This window comes from Eufriesea mexicana, unplaced genomic scaffold (assembly GCF_001483705.2).
Source record: "Eufriesea mexicana isolate 0111107269 unplaced genomic scaffold, ASM148370v2 scaffold1049, whole genome shotgun sequence".
Taxonomy (NCBI): Eukaryota; Metazoa; Arthropoda; class Insecta; order Hymenoptera; family Apidae; genus Eufriesea; species Eufriesea mexicana.
This window is the reverse complement of record NW_016909187.1, coordinates 795,188-821,227: the sequence shown is the minus strand read 5'-3', so window position 1 is coordinate 821,227 and position 26,040 is coordinate 795,188. Positions and strand designations below refer to the sequence as shown.

At 43.1% G+C, this 26,040-nt stretch overlaps 1 protein-coding gene across 1 annotated transcript in view; it reads left to right on the top strand.

Moving 5' to 3' along the window:
- Window positions 1–3,687: 3,687 nt before the first annotated feature.
- The window catches only part of LOC108547477 (cell division cycle 20.4, cofactor of APC complex), an 89,386-nt gene continuing 67,033 nt past the window's right edge, over window positions 3,688–26,040 (top strand). The window contains exons 1-2 of the mRNA XM_017900026.1: window positions 3,688–3,728; window positions 4,051–4,189. Coding sequence (XP_017755515.1) covers window positions 3,688–3,728; window positions 4,051–4,189 — 180 coding nt within the window. The remainder of the gene's footprint in view (window positions 3,729–4,050; window positions 4,190–26,040) is intronic.

Sequence of the window (26,040 nt, the reverse complement as noted above, 5' to 3'; positions counted from 1 at the left end):
ACGCGTGCCTCCGCGCATTTTTCCCGCTCGCTGACTCGCGCGCGTTTCGTACACGCACGCCTTTGGCACCCCCGCAACACGTGCGCGAGATGGCGGAGAAATCGCCGGTGTCCCTTGATCGACGTTGAATTAATGCCACGCGCACTCACCGGGATTGCCCTGGCGATAAAGTAGCCGGAATGTGCAGAGGTTGCGAGCGTTAGATCGGCGACGAGCGAGCGGAGGACAGAGCTGATGCCCAGTTCGGCGGAGTCCTCCTCGAGGTTTTGCTCGTTTAAGGGATTAGCTGGATTTATGTCGGGAAGTTGCATTCTTTGTACCCTCGCGCGAAGGAATGCCTCGCTCTGAGATATTGCAACCGGCTGCAATTTGTTTCCCGTTTGACTCGGGCTGTGTTTACCCGGGTCTAATGATGTTGTCCGCTGTGACGATGCCTCGTTTTTAACTCGTTTGCCTGGCCTCCTGCTTTCCAGAAGGGGTTGATTAATAGGGAATATTCTTTCGCGTCGATCCCGGACTTGGATCTCGTTTTTCAGAGAACCGATACTCGGAGTCGATGATACGCGAGCAAGAAGATTGGAAGATGGAGAAATTATTGTAGTAGCTTCCCATAGTTGTTTTAACGTATCAGATTAACACTTTGACTGCCACGCACTTTTTATATTAAAATTTCTATTTTTCTTACGGTAGAATAATAAATTATCAAAAATTATTGTAAAATGAAAAGAAAAAAAGAGAAAAAATGGTGCAAATTATTATTATCCTTTGCTCCAAGTTCTCTGGTTATCTATGTTGTTTAAATAATCCAAAATTGGTTGGAATAAAACAGATATAAATTCGAAAAATTAATATACCAAATTAGTATAACACTGATGACCACCATGGCCCCACTGACGAGACAAACGCCGGTCATAGAGTACCATCATGGCAGTCAACGTGTTAATAGGATAGATATCTTTCTTTCGTTTTGATAAGTGATAAATTGGAAATTTAACCCTTTGCACTCTCGCAATTTTTAATACGACCTATCAGCAACTTAGAGTCATTTTACCTTTTCTGTTAGCTTTTATAGTACAATACAATGTTTATCAATTAAGTATTTCATTTTCATCGGTTCTTCTGCCAAAGGTATACTGGTATAATATCTGTCAATAAACATACGGTAACCCCGTGTTTCAGGAATTTTATCTAGCAATATTTGATATAAATCCAGCGAAATTCTAGTATAGCATTGGCAACGGAGTTTATAAGCTATCTTACAATATCGCCATAGCGGTGAAAACAGAGTGCAAAGGGTTAAAATTATTATTTAACTGAATACTAGTGCACTGCGTTTTTTAACCTCACATATACATCAAGAATTCTCTATTTTCTAGTAATATAAGGTTAATTAATTATTTTTATAAAAGCACAGAAATTTGTAAAAAATTTTCCTGTTCAATTATAGAGAAATCTTTTTAAGGTTTCCTCGATTTCCTGAAGGATTCCAGTTCCAGAAATATTTTATAAAAATCGCGTAAACTGTAGAGGGTTGGTATCGAACAGCCATAGCTAAATGAAAATGCCCTAACATGCAAGATTTATTTTTCTTCGCGGGTACCAAATCGCAAAACCAGTTAGATCTCGCCTTCCCAGATATTAATTTCTACTCGTGTCACATTTTTTGATATTAAGTTCGAATTTTAAACGAAATTGAAACACGAAGAACAGTTCCTCCCTATCTGCGTCAGAGGAATATTAACCCTTTGCACTCGAGAGGTGACTCTCAGTCACCATTTAATCAGATTCTAAAGATCGACGTTAATTAATATATCAAATTTACAATTATCCAACGATGCGTGGAATGTCGAAGAAAAATAATTCTACGTCTTAATTTGCATATGATCTCTCATTTACCACTTTAGAAATATCGTCGACTCTTTGATAGAAAGTTTTCGAATTACTATTTTTCTGCCACGAAAAAGTCGTCTAGTGCAAAGGGTTAGATTCAACGATCTTCTCTTCGGATTCCATTCTTGCCGTTACTTTTTCATATCCTGACAGTGGATTTACAGTCTGTTACATCGTAATAATACACGAATTAACCATTACGATTGACACGAGCGCGATGTCAGCTAACAACCTAGAGAGCTAGTCGTTTTTCCCAACCTCTCGCGTCATCCCTATTCAAATTCTTCATTAGTTACATCATTACACTCTGGCTGCGTTATCTAACGACATAAATCGTCCGGGTAAGCGTGTGTCGTTACGTTCTTCTAGTACCATTTTCCCCTGCATGTTAGGATGATTCATTAACTTGGATGAATATTTATCAAGGCGTTCCGTAATTTCTTCCTCGTTCGCTGCTACTCGCAAATCCTTTCTTATAATGTCATTTATTACGATATAAACCGCGGAGGTATCGCGTAAACTCGAGTCCGTTGCCCAAGTTCAGCGTCGGTTCTTTCTAATTGAATGTTACACCTGGCTGGTTGTTTTTCAGCGGACAAGATAACCGACGCGTCGCTTTGGTCACACGCGTATTCTCTCCACCCGATTCAACATCTCGTTACAATGTTTCAACGTGCCGCGTCGATAAGGCGACTCGTGGAATCTTAATTACAGACTCGTTAATACCTACGCGTGTCTGCGTATACCTGCCCCGTGCGTGTGCTCGCCTCCGAGTCTTGTCACGGGATATACGCGATCGCGGATCCGATTATGCTCGTTAGTTTGGCTAAAATTTCCACGCCTGGCGACAATGTGCACGCGGCTCCGGTTCGTTAGACCGCGCGTGGCACCTGGATTTGATTTACGGCCGCGGATACGATGATCGAGCGACGATATTACCGAGAAACCAGATAAAACCGTCGCCCGAATAAATCTCGAATCGAGTCTAATGGCCGCGAGCATTAGCATCCTGTTCCTTTTCATACGCCATCCGGCCCGATATTTCCGCCGCGTATAACGATTATCCTTAACCGGCCGCGAGTCAATCGCAATTAATTTTACACCTCCGTAATGGCGTTTCCGATCCGGCAACTCGAGCACAGTCTTTAATGCTAATTTAAACGGAATCATTTGCCCGCCGCTCTTCTCGTCCGCGATTAGCCTGGAAACGCGTTTACGGCGTTTTAATCGAGCCTCGTATTCCTCGTCCGTTGGAAAGAAAGGCAAATGAACGCGTTTCCTATCATTCCGCCACTCCACCGCACGCAGTCTGATTTTCAGCACGCCATTCACAACGATGTCGCTCCAGTCGTAATTATTATTTTCTCATTCCCGCGTCGATCCTTGTTTCAAGGTCCGAAGCTTCTTGCGAGAAAGGTGTATCGTCCGAATCTTCTTGTCGACCGTATGAAGAATTCAGGCGAAGGTTTACGTCGTTCTAAGAACGTAAACTATTTTTGAAGGTTTGAATATAATTTAATTACAATATATCTACGGCAATTTACAATATGTCTTAGCGATATGCGTTCTACCGTGCTGTCGTTTGTGTTGTTTCGATGTTTGTACTGTCTGTCGTCTTGGTGTCGTGTATTTTTATATGTTCGTCTCTTGCTGTCATTGGCTGTCGAGATGTCTAAGTGGTGGGTGTGTTTTTTCTCCTATTGGCGGCGTGTTCGTTGGAGGGATGTGCAGGAGGCTCGGAACTGGTAGGTGGAAGTGGAAGTTTAAACAAATTGTTAATTTGTTTAGGTTTGGGATATGAGTGTAGGGAATGAACAAAAGGAAGAATTGAGGCAAAGGTTCACGTCTTTTTACGAACGCAAACTATTTTTGCCGATTTTACAATATATATTTACAAATAATTTATAAGTTAATGCGATGAGAATCAGCGATATGCTTAAGATCGTTTGCGTTCACTGTGTCGTTTTTCCGTTTGGAGTGTGTCTGTCATCTTGATTTCGTGTATTTTATAGATTAGTGTGTTGCTGAGCATTGGTCGTTGAGGTGTCTAAGTGGTGGGTGTGTTTTTCTCCTATTGGCGGAGTGCTGGAGAGATGTGCATGGAGTTGGGAGCTGGTAGGTAGAAATGGAAGTTTAAATAAATTGTTAATTTGTTTCTAGATCTTTGGGAAATTTTCATCTTCTTATGAAGGTTGACTCGGGGGTTAGTTTAGGAGATCGAGGTATTCGCGAGTCGTGGAACGCTGGTTTTAAAGGAGTAAACCATCGTCCGTTTGATTCGGGTCCTTTGTTCCTAAGGGTAAGTTTGGAAATAGGGATAGGAGGTACAGATCTTTCAAAGAAAGACGAAGATTCAATTAAATCCGGCTAATTGTGTATTAGCTTATGGACGGTTACGATTTTTACTAGGATTCACTCGAATGGTGTTTTGGGAGGTATGGGGGTCCGCGAGTCGTTGGATGCTGGTCGTAAAGAGGGCACCGTTGTCCCCTCGACTCGGAACTTCCTTCTTCGGGGTGAATGCATGGAATGGTATACGAGGTTTGGGTTTTCTCGACGGAGATAAAGGTTCAAAGGATGCGAGTTAATTATTTGTCAGTTTATGGAGGATTTGCGTCTTTATTGGGGATTAGATTGGGTGATGTAAGGGTCAGCGAATTGGGAATGAGTGTGGGGAATGAACAATCGTCTCGTGATTTTTCTCATCGTCGTGTCGTCATTTTCGTACACGAAACGCGAGATACCATTTCGCTTCTTCTTCTTTCGCGATTAAATCTCCGGTAATTAATCAGGTTTTAATTAGTCCCTTTGGCGCGGAGTATCGAACTCGTGAGGTGGAACGCGGATTTGCGAAGCGACGGAAAAGGGGACGTTAATTAAATTCGATCGGGAATACGGAATTGCTTTTCTCCTTTGCGGTTTGCGATATTAAACGGTATCGAACGTAGAGATTAGGTGATTTCGCGAAAAACCGGAATTAACGTTAATTTCTTTCGAGCTGGAATTAACTACAACAGAACCGATAAGAGGCGCGATAGGTGTGGTCGCAATCAGGAAAATGATTCAAACTGCCAATTAGATATCCAGAAGTGATCTGTAATCGGGAAAATCGTCGCATAAATTTACCGATTCGCGCAGAAACACGCGCAGATAGTCGTACCTTTAATTTTCCTGTTTACTCCTAGCAATTAAAGTAATCTGCGCGAAAACTGGAGTAACGGTATTCCATAAGAGCGTAAAAAATGGCGAGCGAATTTTTCCCATTATAATTATCTACCGATCTAGCCACGTATCGACTTACGGTACGATTGATATCGCGTACAGACCATTACCGCATGCTAACCATTTCGAGAACTGCCAGGATGATCCATTAGGAGCACCAAGAAATATTTTCCTCGACTTTCAACTCGCTCGACATCCAACTACTAAACGACATCGCCCAACTACGCGTCCCATCCATCCCCATCTCCGCTTCTCCGCCACCGATCTCTATTCTAATCACGTCCAATACCAATCCACTCTTCCTCGTTCACCTTCTCGGGCAACAACGATCCTCGTCCGTCCTATCCATCCTCTGTACCGCGTTACCACCTCCATTTAAGCGAGCTCGAATTCACGCGAACCGGTGCACCGATCGTTCAATCCCCCCTGAACGAAGCGGAGCGCCTTTTCCCCAACGATGCATCATCCTTCAGACAGCGTTTCGCTTCTTCCACCAGCGTGCCCTGCGCGCCGTTACCAGACATCTTTGCGGCACCGGGAATTAATCGCAGGCCATAATTTCCGAGCGCGTGGGCCGTCGCGAAAAACGAGAAACGCTGAATTCCTCGAGTCGCGCCGATCTTTCCATCGAGATCGGCTCCGGCAACCTGTCGATCCGCTGTGTTATCGGTGCCTTTTCCGGCCCGTGGTGGCCATCGCGCCGTGGGCGGGGGAAGTGGCCGTTTCGAAAGGCCTGGAAGGCTCCTGCACCCGGGACCGGTTCGATCGCCGTCGATAAATCGGTTCGCTCATTCATGTTTGGCCGTGCACGCACCGAGCCGCGGATTCGTTTCGTCTCTTTCCGCTGGATTCCTTTCCCTTCCAGCGACACGGCCGCTTCTAATCGGCAACGATCTCGCCGATCGATCTCGCCGATCCATCGTGTCTCACCGCCGGGAACATAATTATTGGCCAGCCGGCGGATAAGGGTGCGCGCGATGAGTCTGGAGATGGCGCGATACAGCCGTTGAACCGATTCGATGGAATCGGGCAATCGGATCTCGACGAAGCATCGGGAAAAATTCCACGTCGTGCTTCTGGGTTGTAGCCGAGGCTTTTCGCGATGCTTCTTAGACGGTGCTTAGCCGACCGTTGCGATCGATCCACCGGGCTCCGTGGGTGTAGGCGAGAACTTGATGACTTTATTGAAGTATCGCGGATGCGGGTAACAAGAAGAGTAATCGACAATCGGGCTTCGCTTTTTCCCCGTGATTTATAGCGACCGCGAGTAGCTTAGAAAAGAAGGCTTCTGGGTTAGCTCGATTCGGAATGTGGCTTTTTACGTGCCGTCGGTTCTGCTGCAAACCTTGAGTTTTTCGGGGGTATTCGAGAAACGTGATTTCTTACCATTTTTCATTCCGATTTTTTATTATGTGATTTGAAAAGATCGGTGTATTATTAGAATGTTACAACGAGGACAAATTTTTGTAGTCGTGATACGTGTTGGGGTTAACTCTTTGCACTCGAGTAACGTCTTTTAGTCGCCGTTTAATTAAATTCTAAAGATGCATGTTAATTAATATACCAAATTTACAATTATTCCACGATGCGTGGAATACCGGAGTAAAATAATTTTACGTCTTAATTTGCATACGATTTCTTATTTACCGTTTTAAAAATATCGTCCACTTTATGGTAGAAAGTGTTCGAATTACTATTTTCCTGTAACGAAAAAATCACCAAGGTCATTCGTACCGTTTTTAGTGTTACTTTAACACTTTGCCGGCCGCTGTCACGCAGACGTGACTTTGGTTCAGCGCGGCACAATGTTTCATTATGCTTCTGTTTTAACTCTGCCGATCGTCTTTTCTCGACATTCTTTAAGCAGATGCTTGTTCCGTTAGTCTCAAATATTGGTGCCTTTTTAAATAATAAAAATAGCGTAAATATGACCATCAGCAACTAGTAGAACCCGTGCGAAATTCACCGGCGGCGAGAAATGAGCGGCCGGTAAATTGTTAAAATTCGCGAAAATTTGAAATTTTCCCTCGATTCCTTTAAAAATTAGTATTGAATATTAGAGTGCTCGAGAAGAAAAGATACAATGCATAATCGATACTGTCTGCAGATGGCTCATAGCAAAATTTCGAGCAAGTTCCCTATTGAAATTTTCCACACCGTTTATCTAATATTTCTCCGTATTTTGTTATCAAATTTCTGTTTCTAAATGAGTTCTAGTCTCCTTGTCTCTGGATTGAATTAATTCTAATCAAGACCGACTAGATTTTAACCCTTTGCACTTGAGAGGCGTGTTTCAGTCGCCATTTAATCAAATTCTAAAGATGGGTGTTAATTAACCCTTTGCACTCGAGAGACGAGCTTCATTCATCATTTCATAAAATTTGGAAGTTCGATATTAATTAATATATCAAATTTACTGTAACGTAACAGTGTGCGAGGTATCGAAATCAAATAATTCTACAATTCTGTTATTATACAATTCTTTATTCGCTGCTCAAAAAAGTATCGTCAGTTTTTTAGTAGAGAATCTTTGAATTTCTACTCTTCTCCAGCCAAATATCGAATTTACAATTACCCAACGATGCGTGAAATATCGAAGTAAAATAGTTCTACGTCTTAATTTGCATACGATTTCGTATTTACTATTTTAAAAATTTCAAGATTTTAAAAATTACAAGACTCGAAATTCGAAACTTTTTACTTTCACGGTGATTGAAAATATTTTCGTTGTATACACGTAACGTATATTTGTCATAAAATATTTCAGTATCTCGGAAACTCGTTAAAGCTGATGAATCGGTACATCATCTCTGGTCCAAATGTTAATATCATTTTCCGCAACGAGGAATTCGTTTAAATCTTTAAACGAATTTAAATTGGAAGAGGGAGATTGGCAGAGTCGATAAAATTATCAAAGTTGCGCGTAACCGGCGGGTCAAAGGTGATCCACGAATTTTTCATATCGATCCAGCTATAACGCGCTTTCTTTAAATCTCGGCAGATAAAGCCGCGATTATCATTCTTCTCGTATGGCAATAAAGTTTGATCAGCGAGCCGTGAGAAAAGAAAATTTCCAAGCCGGTAGTCTCCTTCATCTCGACTGGATGCTTTAATCTTTCGAGATAACAATCGAACTTCCATCAGCGGCGTATCGTGGCCCGATTCGCGCGAAAGACGATTCGATCGACGATAGAAATACACGATAGAGAGATTGGCAGGGTAAGAGAGATCGGCCAGCTGCAGATAGGAGTAAAAGTGATTACTCCTGCGAGCGTGATGAGGATAGTGAAAGAGCGAAAAAGGGGCACGATAAAATATGAATATAAATTAAAATAAAACAGGATGCACGAAATGGGATCGGTGCCGCGTGGATAAAACGCGAAACAAAAATTCGCGAAGATAACAGCCTCGACAGATATAGGAAAACGTATAAGAATAATAAGCAAAAATAAACAAAAATAGAAATATCGGAGGAGTATAAAAGATGCAAAAGGAAGCATAATGCGAGGTTCGGAGTATGAAAAATAGAAAACGGTGCACAGGGTTGCGGGTAGGTAAATGGCGGGGTCTGGAAAAAGAATTAAAACCTCTTTTTGGGCCATTAAGGGAGTCAGGTGGAAACAATGCAGAAGTAAACTGCAATAAGACGTCGTGGAGAGGATTTAAAGAAAGGGAGTACGGGAAAAAAGTAAGGGAGGAACAAAGCGAAAGAACGGCGAGGAATAAAATAAGGAGGAAGATGGAAGGCGAGATAACGAAAGCTCGTGGGGCACCGGAGGTGAAACACATTGCGAAGTACAAAGTGAAACAGACGATCGAAAGAGGAAGATAAGGCGGAAAGGTCAGGGGGGATTAAAAGACTCGAACAGTGAATTACCAAGTAAAATTTAAAGCTCGGAACAAGCACGAATCGAAGCATGAAACAAATACCGCGGGGGGGAACCTCAGTGCACTGAATAACGAATAGAACCGGGTTTCCTATAAGTAGCAATTATCGCGAATAACGATTCGAATGAAATCGGAAGCGTGAAAAATTTGACGGGTCCCCGTGTAATAAAATAAAATAAATCGATGGATCGTGCAAAAATTTTATAATTTTATTTCCTTTCTGCAAATATCCGCGAGAAAAATTGGCGATACAGAAGTGCCTTCCTCCCCGAAAAATGCCAATTATCCGAAAGATTCGACCGGGGAAATTTGGGCGTGTCGCGTTCCATAGAATTCGCTTGGATGACATCCTAGGGCCCCCGTACCTTCGTTTAAAGGAACCTTCGCGCCTACCCCCCTCCGGAGGAAAGCTGCTCTCAAAAGGACCGCCTCTGAGATTCGCTCGCCCTATAAAACTCGTTTCCCCGACAAGCTGTACCGTTAATATCAAGGACACGAGGGATGAAGACCCAGAGCAATTTAGCAAATTGAACGTCGTAAGGGCTACATTATGGAGGACGCAACGAAGTTGAGAGCGCGAAACGATGAATGGGACGTAGCTCGGACTGGCATCCGAAAATAAACGGACGAGAAAAAAGGAAGGGATGCAGAACGAAGGGAACCGAGTCGGTGGAAGAAGAGGAGGAACGAGTTGCCCCTGGAGAAGACGAGGACGACGAAGAGGAAGAACACGGGTATCGAGGCGAAGAGACGCGCGAGAGGAGAGCGAGAGCTGAGGGAGAGCTGAGGGAGAAGAGAACGGGAGAAGAACGAAGAGCCAGGCGAGGAGGAAGCCGATGGAAATAAAAGGACGTGGCAGAAGTCAGTGGCGAAGCGAAGAAGAGAAGAAAGGGACGGGAAGATCGCGTAGGCCCGGTCTCTCGGGGTGAACGCACGATTATGTGATCACTCGAGGATGCACTGGTTCTTTTTATCCCTCTCGCAAAACTAGTTTACACCGAGAGAGCGGAGAACGAAGCAGGAGGGAGCTCGTGGCTGGAAAGAAGAAGGCCGAAGAAGAAAGAGCTGCTGCGAACGTGGAAGAAGGACGAAAGAAGCCAAGGATCTCTGTGTCGACAGCCGATCTGATTGGATTTATCAGAGGCAAATGCGTTCGGCCGAGGCCGTGTAACCCTTTTTTCACCTTGGCAAGATTAAATCGAAAGCCCTCGGGCCCTCTGTCGCTGCTCGACGCGACGGACTCTGCGTCTCTCTGAAAGGATTAGGAGGGCACGGATTATTGACACGGAACACACGGCGTTTCGTAATCTGCCTTAAATGTCCAGGAGAAACTTAATTACGATTCGACCGGCCTAAGCGACGATACTGGAATCTCGATTAAGGACGAGACACCGGACTCCGTTCCAACTTCCATTACTTTCTTAAATCGATTCTCTCGATCTTCAAGCCGCGATATCGCGGGGTATTAATTTTTCGATCGTGGATCAAGGGGTGTCTTCTCGTTTTCTTTCCCTCGCGAGTTGCCTATCGCCTCGGACGAACAAGGTACTCGACGTTCGATCTTCTCGACCAAACATTTTCGCGTCCGCGATGATTTCCGCGAACCGAGGAAATATTTGCAAATTAAATTCAACGTTCCATCGCTCCAGGAATGTTTGCGTTTCTCACGCTATCGAATAGTTTCCGCGAATGAGCAGCAGACTACTCGCGGGGATAATTCGACGTTCGGTTTTCCGAACGAGCGAATCGTTCGAGGAACGAATCAGTTTTTTCGCGAAACGGGCACGGAGCAAACGTTAATAAGCGTATTACAACGATGTTGCGTTCGGATGCTAATTCCGGAATCTTGGACGAGCCCCCCAGGCAGAAGCTTTGTCCGACCAGAAGCGGTTTCGCGACCGAGACAAAGCAATTTTCCCGGGCAGGAAGAATGGTAATTTAATTCAAAGTATTTTTATTTTATCGACTCCAAGAACGATGGAACATAGACACCTACTATCGCGAAACATCTTTGACGTACTTTTAACCGTCTGAATCTTCTTTTCGCGATAAATAAGCTCGCAATTACATTCTGCGTGCCTCCGTGTTGCACGTGCATCGCTGACTTAGTAAGTAGTTCTGCTTATCGTCATTAACACCTGTATCCCATTACAACAGGGATTATTCTCTGGTAATCGTCAGGAATATTCGATAGCACTGACGAAATCGCGAAATTTCACGTCCTGAAATCTCTGAAACCTCCAACGAGTTTGCAGATGCACACCAATCTTTGCTCCACGATTGGTTGCTCCTCGCGCAAAATTACACGCGGCCGCCATGATGCTGGAAACCTCTATTTCCAGACGCATTCCAAGCCGAACAACACCAGCGATCGCGAACGCAAAGCGTGTCCCGTTCGAATTCCTGAATAATTACGAACGCTCCTCCGCGAGATCGGTATTCCGGGATCGGAGCTTCGGGCGCGTTTAAATCGCTAGCTCGGAGCGGAGCGTGGAACAAAATGGTGTCTTTGGATGGTATCCGTCATCGCGAGCCTAACAGCCACGCGGACGACACGGCTTTTTTCTCGTCACCGACGTTCCACGGAAACCTGTTCATCATGTCGTGGATCTCGTCGATATATTGCTCCGCTAGCAACCCCATGCTAGAGGAGAGCGGCGCATTTAATTAGCCAGCAGTGGCAGGATGTTTGAAATTATGAATCGCGCTTCGATTATACGAGTTCCGAGGGAAAAAGGGCCGCCTTGTGTTCAGGCTTATTTTCTGCCCCGGTATAACCAACGTGCTTTTTCCCTCGCGATATCCGCGCGCAGTCCGTGGATTAGAGGTCCAAGCTCCGAGGAAAGGGGCCCTTAGACGCTGTACACGCGCTTCCTTCCGTTTCTTATACGACCCAAGCCGCCGGTTCTTACGGTCTCCTTGCGAGCTTCTTCTCGCAGGGTGCCCCTGATTATTTGGAATTTGTTGCGCCTCTAATTGGACCCGTCAAATTGGAAAGGACAGGGTCTGTAGACAGGTCAGAGGAGCTGTCAGCGTGACGGGTTGACCGAGTGCGTCCACTTTGTCGAAGTTGGTCGAGGTTTTCGAGGCTAGAAAATTTCCCCAGACTAATTACACGAGCAATTACGCGAGTGAAGATGGCGGCCATTGGAACCGGCTACGAAATTGCTCGGCGTCTAGCAAACTTGCGCCTGCTTGCTTGCCAACTATCAATGAGTTATTCGCAGCTACCACTCCATTCACGCGTCTCGAATCACCCTGCAAGCACGCGAGAGCTTGCCCGTCGTAGCCACTGACGTATCGCAAAACCGCGTTTCCATTTACTTCACGCCACGGAGATGCATCGCGAGGAAGTTGCGGGCTCGGTGGAACCGGCTGGTGGGTAAAAGCGAGCGCCGGATCGGTAACGTTTCGTCGGAAGCGGTTCTAGAAAGGCGTGTGCAACGATGAGAAATACATGGGCACAGAACGTGGTAATAGGCAGGTAATTCCATTAGAATACGTTACGGTGTCTGGACGGGACGGAGAGGAACACGGACGTCTACGAGGGGGATAAAGAGAGAGGAGAGGCAGGAGCGAGCGGCGAGACGAAGAGAAAAAGCTCGGTGATTGCGAGAGAGAGAAAGAGAGAGAGGAAGGAACCGTGCACGCGGTGGAGAGAAGATGGGCGCAGTAGAGGGAGGCAAGGAGAGAAAAAAGGATCGAGGCACCCCCTGGGGAGCCGAGAAGCCACCCAAGAAGCAAACTCTCCGATAACTTGTAGGACATACCGCGGCTTTGCTATTCAAGCTTCGCCAAGTAATACCATAAATATTCCTGGCCGTATGCCAGGATCCATGCTGCTGCAGAGAGCTCGATATGCGACGGCCAAAGAGAAAACGATAGACGAATAGAAGGATGCTGAGAGGAGGCGGCCGGCAGGGATGGAAGTGGATCTGCTGCGGCGAGGGGCCCGGGAATTATGCAAGAAAGCTTTTTCAGCGATCGCGAAACGAGGATACACCGACGTTGGAAATATTTATGGGATGAAATATGGTAAACGGGCCGGCCGACACCAGCCGAGGTAAAATAGTGTTTCGAACGGAGCGGACTTGGGAGTTCGGCAAACGCGTCTCGTTCCTTCCTTCGTTCCTTAGGGATACAGAGTCGCGTTATTGCGTATAAACTGTATGAATTTAGTGGCCTTTTCGCCGCGAAATTACCCGCCAAATGGGGACCGCTGCGCCAAGCGAGCTGCCACTCGCTCGATTCGCGGAAATCGCTTTCTTCTACCGGCTGCTTCTTTTAGATATCCAAATTGCTCCATCAATTTTCGCGCGTTGCTTCTAAGCGGAATTTTAACATCGCCTTCCATACCAGAAATTGAAATTTCTATGTCCCCTGTTCGCCTTTGATGACGCGTATGTTAACCTCGAACGTCTTTGGACAATTCTGCAAATTTTTCATTTTTCATCGGTATCTCGAATATTTTATATCGTAAAATATTTAAAATATTTATTTTCTATATTAATCGTATCCTATATTAAATATTATACAAGTTTCTATCGATATCACGGTCTCGTAAACGGAATATCTCATCTCTGTTTCAGCTTCGAATATTTCAAAATTTAATTTTGAACAGATAGACCTTCTTCCAAAGATTGTTTTCAATTTCATCTTTCAATCTTTTCTTTAACCCTAATTTTAATTCTCAAATTACATTCGTGTATCTCGAGAGACAGAGAGACGAAGAGAAGTATAGTCTGTTACATGCCCCGAATTACGCCGCCATTATAAATTTATCGTAACCGAGGGATTAAACGAGATATCGGAAATAACTCGTTAATAAGCCTGCATCGATCTCGAGATATCTCAATGCTCAACGGAGCATAATCTCAGCGAAGGATATTAAAAAAGTGGAGTGAAGAATTGCATTCAAGTTCACGATCGCGGCGAAAGGAGGGGGTTTTTGCGGCCCCGTGAACCCGTCAAAGAGATTTTCCGTGCCATAAAGATGGAAACGTAAAGTTCGTGATCCCGATTCGCTGCGGGCGCATTCCTGGCCCCCCTCGAAGATCGAGAACGATCGGCCAATAACGATAATTGTCTTTAATTACGGAAATAATTGCATCGACCCCGATCTATAACGGTGCGCCGACGAAAGGTGTGTCTTTATCCAGAAATAGCTCGTGCACTCCCGGCCGGTTTCGACCTTTCAAGGAGCCTCAATGGCGTTTAGGATACAGTCGGTGATTTTAGATACCACTTTATCTACCATTTTGCAATCCAATTGTTATTTACGCGATAATAAAACTGTTTGTAACGGCGCTTGCACGTAATTACGGGTATTAATAGAAACGATGAATATCGAACAAAAGAACGTTCTCGCGTTCGCTAAAAAATTCCACCAACTATGAAATCTTATCTCGCGATAAAGCTCGGGATAAAACGAGCCGAATAACGACCCGGGGGCGAAAGTTATCGGGTTTTATGCGATTCCGTCGGGTTCCATTGCGCGCTTTTATCGTCTGAAAATAACGCGTCCATTGGTCCAGGCCCCGGGATTTTTTCCCCGCGTAATTAAAGTTCCAACGATTATGACCCGCGGGTCGACAATAACGTTAATGGGTGTCGACGAAATAGGATTTACTACGAGTTCGTACTCTACTACGTCCCAGTGGACGATTTACTATTTCATTCAAGTGACGATCAAGATCGATCGATTGCGCGGACAGCTTGCTTTTTGCATGTAATTACAATCCAATTAGCAATGCAAATGCGTAATTGTCGGAGAAGATAGATACAAAGCTCGGAAACGTTGCACGTGTACAGGATCTTCCAAAATAGCGCGGAATTGCAAATGAAACTTCCACGTGGAAGTGGCGTGACGTCTCGCGAAGCGCGCTTTCACTTTCTCCCAATTTCCTGCCATTTACCACCCGTGCAAAAATTTTCCGCGCGAAAATGACCCTATTCAACTCGACATTCGACGTACCGTTTCTTCCGTTTACCTTCCACCATTTCGAATTTGCATTTCCCGTAGAAATCGCGGAGCTGTCTCATCGATCGCCATTGGATCAGTAAATTTCGCGAATCGGGGAAAATATTTAAAAAGCATATTTATAGGAATGTTGGATAGTTAACAGAATAAGCAGTGACGTAAATGTAAAAATGATTTATTTTAAACTAAAACTTATTCTCAGGACTCTTCTTCTCAAAACTCTAGGACTGACTTTAAAACACTTTGACGGACTTTGATACTCTCTGACTCTAAAACACATATTTTGCTGAGACCCAATGTTGCTATTTGGCATCTATCAGCTGTGAGATTCGACAGGCTAATATTTTCAATTATTGGATCGTGCGATTAGTGTACATTGGGTCATTGGAAATATAAATTTGCGAGTTGCAAAATATTGTTCGTTTGAAAGTGGAAAAATATTCTGATTGGTCTTTATCAGAAATCGTGCGTACTATGCGTGGCCGAAAAGAAGTCATCTGAGAAACTTGTAGGACCGAATCCCCACCAACCCAACCATTCTAACGTCATGGCAGAAGCAGAGTAAAGCGCTTCCCTTATTGGCAGAACTGATCCCTTCCTATTAGCCCGGTCATAGAACACCATGTGACAAAGAAAGCAACGAAGCAACGAGACAAAGCGAGACAGACGCAACAAATAGATGCAAGAGCGTAGACTCATCCCAAAAGCATGTTAACTTCGGATTCTTCCGATGAACACGTGATTATTTGCAATTACTAATTACTAATTAGCATCTCGATTAACTTTTCATTGCATTGTGCAGCAAACGTGCTGTACTATACACATATTTTTTATATTTATGTTGTATCGTGTGATTTTTATAAACGGTTATCTAGTATGATGCAATTGCATAATTAATTTATCGTAAAAAATACATCTGAAATTTTAAATCAATTTTCATAAATGATGTTAATTATTATCACTTTTGTACTCCTTTACTTTATAAATCTTACGAGCTATTGTCATCTGATTCCTTATCCGACTCGCTGCTTTGTATTTCCAATCCTAGGTCTTCGAGTGTAAGAATTTTACGGATATCTTACGCCTATGTTAACGTGTCACGTTACCGAACTTGGTGGTAGTAGTTTTGGGAGTGTCGTAGAAGAGTGGGTATTACTAGTGGAATATCCCTCTGGTCCCGCAACTGAACGAGATGACTTCTTTTCAGTCACGCATAGTACTCTCTCTGACTTTAAGACACTCTTATTCTTCCATATCCTTGCACTCTATCTTCTTTCATACCCACGTTCTCTTTCTCAATCAATCGGTCAGGTATCCTAAACACTGAGACGCATTCCTAGGCTTTCACTCTTCACTTGCATTCGGCTGTGTCATAAACATCCCTTACATTCGATCTTCTTGCACGCAGTCACTTTCGTTCTAAGTTCTAAACGCTCTTGACATTCTTTCAGGGCCGTATCTATTCCATTCCTACGTATTTAAAGGGAAAGATCGAGGATAGAACGTTCGGTTCGATGAAACTTTAAATGAAATTTTGCCTACAATTCCTAGCGGAAATTCATCGCGTTCTCTTTATGAATTTCTTCTGTACACCCGTTTACTTCTCAGAGCAGCGCAATCAGCGTTTCAGCAACGAGTATGACTGTCAAATCGCGAGTACAGCGTGACTCGAGCGGAGATGAGGAAAAAGAGGGACGAAGTCGCGGCGGTTTTCCCATTAAAAGGGCGTGCAAGATCGATCGATTACGTCTGCGCGTTGGTCGATCATGCGAACGCGATAATTTTTCCGCGGTCGTGGAAAAAGCGAGCAGACACCGTTTCTTGTCCGGTATTTTTTTTTCCAGCCGTCGATTTCACGCGACGGAAATTGCCTGCTCGAGGTATATCCGGGTTTTGTCGCGATTCGGCTATTCTTTCCCAGGTTTCAGCGTGAAATCGCGATTTAGCTGCGGCTGTACTAGTAGTAGAGTCATGGTGTATTGAATGGTATTCCTGGAAGGTCATCCCGTGTTCAGGGGAAGCGGCTGAGGAAGAATGGTCACGCTCGCGTTTTTATTAATGAAGTCATTACGGGACAGAAGACATCCCGCGGTCTTGCAATTTAATCCTCTTCGGTATTAATTACTGCTCTTCTGGCGGCCTCTTCTTTGCGTGTTCATCGATTTCGCGATCGCCCGAGGAATTTGCGACTGGCGGTGCTGTTCGTGAAGATGGTTCGTAAGATACTTTCGAACAAATTTCCTGCTGCAATTTTCCACGCCGTTTATCGATTATTCTAGTCTAGTAACAATTATATTCTAGTCTCTTTGTCTCTGGGATTGAATTAGATTTAAAACCGACGAGATTTTTAATTATTTTGTAAATTATTATTATTTATTAAATTTACAATTACCCAACGATGCGTGGAATAAGGAAGTAAAATTGTTCTACGTCTTAATTTGCATACGATTTCTTATTTTTAAGAAGAGCTTTAAAAATATCGACGACTGTACGGCAGAAAGTCTTCGAATTACTATTTCCCTGTAACGAAAAAATCGCCGAGGTCATTCGTACCATCTTTGGTGTTACTTTAAAATTCGCTAGTTACAATTTTCCCCCGATTTCTTTAAAAATTAATATTGAATATTAGAGTGCTCTAGGAGAAAACGTAGAATGCATAATCGGTACTATCCGTGCAGATGGTTCATAGCAAATTTCAAGCGAATTCCTCGTTGAAATTTTCCACACCGTTTATCTAATATTTTCCCGTATTTTGTTGTCAAAATTTGTGTTTTTACACGAGTTCTAGTCTCTTTGTCTTTGGGTTTGAATTAGATTTAATACCGAAAAGATTTTAAATTATCTGGTCATTCGTACCATCTTTGGTGTTACTTTAAAATTCGCTAGTTACAATTTTCCCCCGATTCCTTTAAAAATTAATATTGAATATTAGAGTGCTCTAGGAGAAAACGTAGAATGCATAATCGGTACTATCCGTGCAGATGGTTCATAGCAAAATTTCAAGCCAATTCGTCGTTGAAATTTTCCACACCGTTTATCTAATATTTTCCCGTATTTTGTTGTCAAAATTTGTGTTTTTACACGAGTTCTAGTCTGTTTGTCTTTGGGCTTGAATTAGATTTAAGACTGTCGAGATTTTAAATTATCTGGTCATTCGTACCATCGTTTAGTATTACTTTAAAATTTTTAGAGTGCTCTAGGAGAAAACGTAGAATGCATAATCGGTACTATCCGTGCAGATGGTTCATAGCAAAATTTCAAGCGAATTCCTCGTTGAAATTTTCCACACCGTTTATCTAATATTTTTCCGTATTTTGTTGTCAAAATTTGTGTTTTTACACGAGTCCTAGTCTCTTTGTCTTTGGGTTTGAATTAGATTTAATACTGTCGAGATTTTAAATTATCTGGTCATTCGTACCATCGTTTAGTATTACTTTAAAATTTCCCCCCGATTCATTTAAGAATTACTGTAGAATATTAAAGTGCTTAAGAAGAAAATGTAGAATGCATAATTGGAATTGTCCATGGAAATGGCTCATAGCAAACCTTCGTGCAAGTTCCCTGGTAAAGTTTGCCACGCCGTTTATCGAATATTCCTCTGTATTTCGTTGTTAGATTCGTTTTCCTAAACGAGTTCTAGTCTCTTTGTCTCCGGGTTTGAATTAGATTCAAAATCGACAAAATTTTAACCCTTTGCACTCGAGAGGCACCTTTCACTCACCATTTAATCAGATTCTAAAGACGGATGTTAATTAATATATCAAATTTACAATTACCAAACGATGCATCGAATATCGAAGTAAAATAATTTTGCGCCTTAATTTGCATACGATTTCTTATCTTTAAGAAAAGTTTTAAAAATATCGTCGACTGTATGGCAGAAAGTCTTCAAATTACTATTTTTCTGTAACGAAAAAGTCATCGAGTGCAAAGGGTTAAATTATCTGGTCATTCATACCATCTTTGGTATTATTTAAAATTCGCTAGTTACAATTTTCCCCCGATTCCTTTAAAAATTAGTACTAGATATTAGAATGCTCCAAAAGAAAATGTAGAATGCATAATCGGTACTTTCCATGGAGATGGCTCCTAGCAAAATTTCAAGAAAATTCCCTGTGGAAATTTTCTACTCCATTTATCGAATATTTCTCCTTATTTTGTTCTCAAATTGCTATTTTTAAACGAGTTCTAGTCTCTTTATCTCTAAGTTTCAATTAGATTCAAAACGTACGAGGTTTTAAATTGTCTATTCATTCTTACCATCTTTGGTATTAGTTTAAACTTGGCGGGTTAAAATTTCCTCTCGATGCCTTTGAAAATTATTGTCGAATATTCGAGCGCTCGAGGAGGAAGTGTAGAACGTATAGTCTTAGGTTTATGCGAACGCGTGGGAACGCTCGAGGCGTTCCACGCAAACGAATGACAACAAACATCGGCCCGGGCGTTTAGGCTAATATCCGCCAGTGCCCGCGGCAGGACGAAAGCGACCGCGAACAAGGACAGTCTGAAACAGCGAGTGATAGAGGACAGTGTTGAAATGGCGAGTGTCGTGGACGGTCGTAAATAGTGAGTGTCGAAGCTGTTCACGAGGACCGGATATCACAGGGAAGCCAACGGATATGGTAAGTACTCGAATCTTTTCATAGCCCAATTATTATTATTATATTCGCGATCTTGCGTGTGTCGGGCTTCCCTAACTTCGTCTTACTAGCTCATAGGGATTCGCGAATTCGTATTTCATTGTAGACAGGCTTCATTCCAAATCATTTACTATTTCGTAAATGTTATTTAAGCATCCAGACAAGTATAGTTATCGAGACATCTCGTTATTATTCGGTGAAATTTCATGATTTCTATCATAAGAGTAGCTAGATCCGGAAACCGATGAGGTAGCATACAATTCGTTTGATTTTCGCGACCACGTTAACACCAGAACTACCAAATGAGTCAAAATGATTGGTTTCGGAATTTTTCTATCTGCACTTACTAAAAACATATGCAGGTAACCCTCCTACAACACGGCACCCTGTAACACGATTCATAAATTGCGGGAACCCTCCTATAACACGCGTTGCAAGGAGATATGGTCCTCTTCGGTTGAAATAGAAAACCTGCGTGAATCGTTAGAAAATGAAATTGGTGGCATATTAGAATTTGCTAAGTCAAGCAGAGGTGAAGGCTTTGTGGATATGGCTATTGAGGACGTTCACGATTTATTTGTGTTGTACATACATTTATATTTTTAATAGAAATTAAGTTGTTTATATAGAATTAAGAAAAATTTGTTTTTAATAAGTTTTCGGAACGTAATCCCCCTTTTTGTCCTGGCTTTGGGTCTCACAACACGGTTTCATGCAACACGGCATTTTCTAGGAACCTGTTTACCGTGTTACAGGAGGGCTACCTGTACTTGCTTTTTCAAAAATTCGCGTTGACTCGTAATGAGATTGAACTATAATTCATTTATTTGCTTATCTTTCTTGTACCACTGAAATTATTGTCATCCATGTCAGCCATGTTTTAGTGGCTATTACAGCTCGGTTGATAAAGAACGACCACCATGAAAGGTAGATCGAGGAGTAGGAAAGTAGTATTATATCAGAAGGTAGAGAGTATTGTACAATATCGGGGGAAAGTAGAGCAAAATTCGTCATCGAGTTCTTCTATCATCCATCTTCTCACCTCTCCTTATACTGTAGAAGCCGTAAAATTTCCAGTATTCACGTTTCTTAACAATTCTAACAATCATGGACGAAGCCAAAAGTTCCTCTAAATTATGTGTTAGCGTCATTCTTCCACGCACCCTCAGACTCTCCGACAGAAATTTCGCCGGCACTTAAAAATCCCAAATCAATTTGCCGTCTCTCGGTCCGAACCTGGGGCACCTCGTACCCTTCCGCTCGTCACGTTCCCATAGAGAGAACGACAGGAAAAGCGGAGGGAACAAGGATCAGGTTGGCTGGAAATTAAAACGCGTCTGATAGAACGGCGCGTCATCGCGGTCGCTGGAAAGGAGACGTGAACGCACGGTAGGAAAAGCGAGATATTTATCGGCGGCCGAGCAGTGTTGAGGTCCTGTCGAGTCGTTCAATTTACAACAATTACAAAGCACAATGCAACGGAGCGGCCGCACCGTTCACCGTTCGTCGGATATTGCCTCTTCCATTACGGTAAGAGGACTTTTAATCGTCGAGATTACCACAGCTTTCAGCCGTGCACGCTTTCTATCAGCGCTGTCCTGGCCAGCCGGTGCCCGGCGAAAAAATCCGCCGGTGTATCGGTGCCCCGCTCCGACGGGGGCCAATTTTACGCTTTGCAAAACAATGTTGTCGGTGAAACGGCTGCTCGTTAAAGTAACGACGGCGTTAAGCGATCGGCCAGCGATTGACGCGTCGGCTGACTCGGACGCCGCGCGTGTAATTACCTGATCGCTCGTATTGGCAAACGCTGTAATTTCTCCACTTTTAATCGGCGATCTGGGAAGCGTTGATTCCAGACGTTCGACGGTGAATTAACACTTGGCTCCGCTCCGTTCGTTAGCTGCGTCCATTTTTCTGTTATTCCGCTGGACGGCGAGACAATTGGATAGATTAATAGCTAGGAGAGAGCTATTTCGCTCGCTTCCTTTGCTTTCCGAGCACGTCCGCTTTTTGGCAGGTGGAAATTCTAGCGCGAGTAACCACTGGGCTGTACGAAGACGAAGTGCCGGGTAATTGAGTTAGTTGGAATTGCTGCAACTCTTGGAAGGTAGTTCATTTTTCTCGTTTATGGAATCTCTAGCTCACTGGCTTACAGTTCCAGGGGTCCTAACTCAAATCGTAATTCTTCAGGGTTATTTAATTATAAGAGTACGTGTACTTGGTCAAATAAGTAATCCGTGTAATCGAGTGAAAGGTAGTGTTTCTTCTTCTCTGCACACGCTACTTATTTCGTTTGTTATTTATTTCGTTGCGTTACAAAATGTATCTTTGTTTCTGATTTTTCAAACTGTTCAAACCAGAATTTCCTCTCACGAGTCACGACTCTTCTAGAATATCCGTTTCCTCGTTCATAGAGTCTCGAATTCACTAGCTTCCAGTTGTAGTAATCCTAAGTCAAATCGTAATTCTTCAGGGTTATTTATATATACGAGTACGTGTACTTGGTCAAATAAGTAATCCGTGTAATCGAGTGAAAGGTAGTGTTTCTTCTTCTCTGCACACGCTATTTATTTCGTTTATTATTTATTTCGTTGCGTTACAAAATATATCTTTGTTCCTGATTTTTCAAACTGTTCAAACCAGAATTTCCTCTCACGAGTCACGACTCTTCTAGAATATCCGTTTCCTCGTTCATAGAGTCTCGAATTCACTAGCTTCCAGTTCCAGTAATCCTAAGTCAAATCGTAATTCTTCAGGGTTATTTATATATGAATATATCTACTTGATCGAATAAGTAACCCTTGTAATCGAGAGAAGCGTAGTTGAAAAATAGTTCTTCTTTTCAACGTCTTTGGTAGTGTTTCTTCTTCTCTGCTCATGCTATTTATTTCCTTGCGTTTGTCAAACAAAAATTCATTTTTGTTCCTCATTTTTCAACCTTTTCAAACCAGAATCTTCTTTCACTAGTCACGAACCATTGAGAATATACGTTTCCTCGTTCACAGAATCTCGAACTCATTTGCTTCTGGTTGCAGTGGTCCTATCTCAAATCGTAATTCTTCAGGGTTATCTATATATACAAGTATGTGTTCTTGGTTAAGCGAGTCATCTGTGTAATGGACTAAAACGTAGTTGAAAAATAATTCTTCTTTTCAACGTCTTTGGTAGTGTTTCTTCTTCTCTGCACACGCTATTTGTTTTACTGCCTTTGTCAAACAAAAATTCATTTTTGTTCCTCATTTTTCAACCTGTTCAAACCAGAATCTTCTCTTACGAGTCAGGATCCTTTGACAATATCCGTTTCCACGTTCATAGAATATTGAACTCATTGGCTTCCAGTTCCAGCGGTCTTATTTTAAATCGTAACTCTTCAGGGTTATCTATATATACAAGTATGTGTTCTTGGTTAAGCGAGTCATCTGTGTAATGGACTAAAACGTAGTTGAAAAATAATTCTTCTTTTCAACTCGTCTTTGTTAGTGTTTCTTCTTCTCTGCACACGCTATTTCTTTTACTGCGTTTGTCAAACAAAAATTCATTTTTGTTCCTCATTTTTCAACCTTTTCAAACCAGAATCTTTTCTCACGGGTCACGACCCTTGGAGAATATCCGTTTGCGACTCGGCATCTCCATATCGATCGCAACACGAGCAAGTACATAATGAAACATAAACAGCTAGCCGAGGGATCCAATCCCGATCTGGTCGCGAAGAAGCGAAGGTAGCCGAAAGCACGTCCCTTATTTTTCGCCAGTTTAAACCAGAAACTCCCCTAACGGATCGCAACCCTTGGAAAAAATACCCATTCCCGAATTACCGTAGCGTTATCGCTGGCAACAGACGCGAGTACACGGGTGAACTTGCAAACAGCTAGACGAGGGATCCATCGGTGTTCCGCTGGCGAACAAGCGCGGGCTACCGAAAACACGTTTCCATGGAGGCGTTCGTTTCGCAAACGGTCGGATCGGCAGGCATACTGGCCGATCGTGCAGACCTCGCCGGTTATTCAGATCACCCTATGAATGGAGATGAAATAGCAGGCCGCGCGCGGTACGTTCACGAAGGCGCGCTACGCGGTCGCTCGTGCACCCGACAGGTACTTATTGATGGAGATAAGCCCATTGGTTTCCGAGTGGTGCGTTGTTGCCTCACCGCGGCTGCAGCCGAGGTAAATAAGGAGTGGGCCCAGCATGAGGCCCAGCGATCGTGGCCTGGTCCGCCTAACAGGGGTTAGGTCGTCTCATAATCGCTGCCTGGCTGGCCGGTGCCTCGTCGTGTCGCGATTAGGCAACGCCAATTATCGATCGTTGTCGCTTGACGCGATTAATCGAACCGATTCGGGAGCGATCGTGACGGATCCAGGTTGGCCGCTCCCGTCGACGAGTCCACGATCGATTCACTCCATCCCCTCCTTTTCTCCTCCATTTTCTTCCCTTTTCTTCTTTACAATTCTTGTTGTAATTTCTCAAATGAAATCCCAACGTTTATTAAAGTCCGTAGAGAACTATCCATATACAATCGTATAGCAACGAAGTATATCAAATTTATTTTCAATGAAATTCGTACTGAACCGTGTTTAGGATTGAAAGTTTCTAGAAAACAGAGAATCCTCGTAAATTAAAACCCGAAGCATGGTCGCCTCATAGGGAAGGTCCGCGAGACCTAAAAATCATCATTAGCCTGCAACATACTTGACACCATCTTTGCAAATTTACCATTTATTACAGCAATTCTTTTTTAGGATTTTTCCTCAAAATTTCTTACTGCTTTAGTATAGATTCGATAAAGATTTTATAGTTTTATCTCTTCATCGAAGAAAAATCGTTTAAATTATTTCATCGCTAAAATTTAGTCACGGAATATTGGAATTAAATAGGTATAGAAGGGATCAACAAATTTTTCGCAGAGAATTTTCCCTCGGAATTTCTCCCTGCTTCTTTATAGGTTGAAGGGAGATTTTATTTTATTCGCCGAGGAAAAATCGTTTAAAATATTTCCTCACTCGGTACCCGGATCATACTCTAAATTCGTGAAATTTACTCGCAGAATATTGGAATAAGAAAATTTTTCTCGGAGAGATGTTTGGACGAAATGGTGAAATTCCTGGAGAAGCCGAGTGCTTCGTTGTCTAGTGTAGTTTTGAAAGAAGAGAAACGTATATACAAAGGATTTGAAATTCAGATCCGATGTCCTACAGATAAATTGTTACATTATGTGCATGATGCTTGTGTCGCGATTGAGTCCACAGCTGACCACTTCTGGAATCCGTCTGCATACATTATGCACGTACTACGTATGTACGTATGAATACATAAGTTGTTCCTGAATTATGAATACGAGTCTCGTAGGTTACGGCGGATTAAACGTAGGAATTAAAAATATCGCTAAGCGTATATTCGAAAAGCATTTGCCGCGCGGAGTTTCCTTCCTCGGAGTTTCCTTCATTGCGATTATGCAATACTTTAACGCGGATATATGAATTTTCCGCGGGAAAGAATAAGCCACGTCGGAATGCTTGGGATAAGGTAAATAATCGGTGGCCAGTGGGAAAGCGTAGATTCGTACGTAACCTTTATCAAACGTGGTGTATCGAGAACGAGTTTATCTCTTCGGCTCTCTTCCACGACCATAAATAAGATCATAACCGATACCTATAATTCGACAACAATGCGCGCGACTGGTACCCGAAGAAAGAGCATTTCATAGCGAAAAACCTGGTTAAAAAGCTACTTTAGGCCCGTCACGATTGACATTTATGACGATATTTTCCCTTAACCGCTTCATCGAACTTCGCTCCCTGTGCTCCCATTAAATCACCACGAATTTTACCATCCTCCGCTCTGCTATTAAACTCGGCCATTTATATCTATCCATCATCCATAATAGATACCATGTCAACGTTTATCTGCAATCGTAAAAATCCCTCGCGTAGAGATCGATCCCGATACCGGGGATCAATAATTTAAACGCCTTCGCATCTCGCGCAGCTGACTCGAGTGCCATTTTCGTGCGATTTTTAGCCAAGCTTGTCGCGGAACCATACCCGGCGTAATTGTTACGCGATCCAGAAACAATTTGTTCCACTCGCGGATTACGATTACGCGCGGCGAGCAGAGCGCGATGTTGTATGCAAACGACATTGCCATTTTTCCAGCGTGTGATACCGCCATGACTCTTACGCCGACCTAACCAGATCATTGGTTACAGCGTGTAAGCTCTGATTGAACGTCGCCAGCGACACGAGATCTTATCATTCGCGAAGATATGGCGTGCTTCGCGTTTCGATCACGCGATAAAGAGGTATTCACCCCCGAGGAGTACTCGCTGCGGTGTACAAAGGTATTCGTTTCTCGCTCGGGGAATTAGATCACCGTGTATAATAACCGCGCGGATGTTTATTAAAAAGGAGTAAATAGATACGG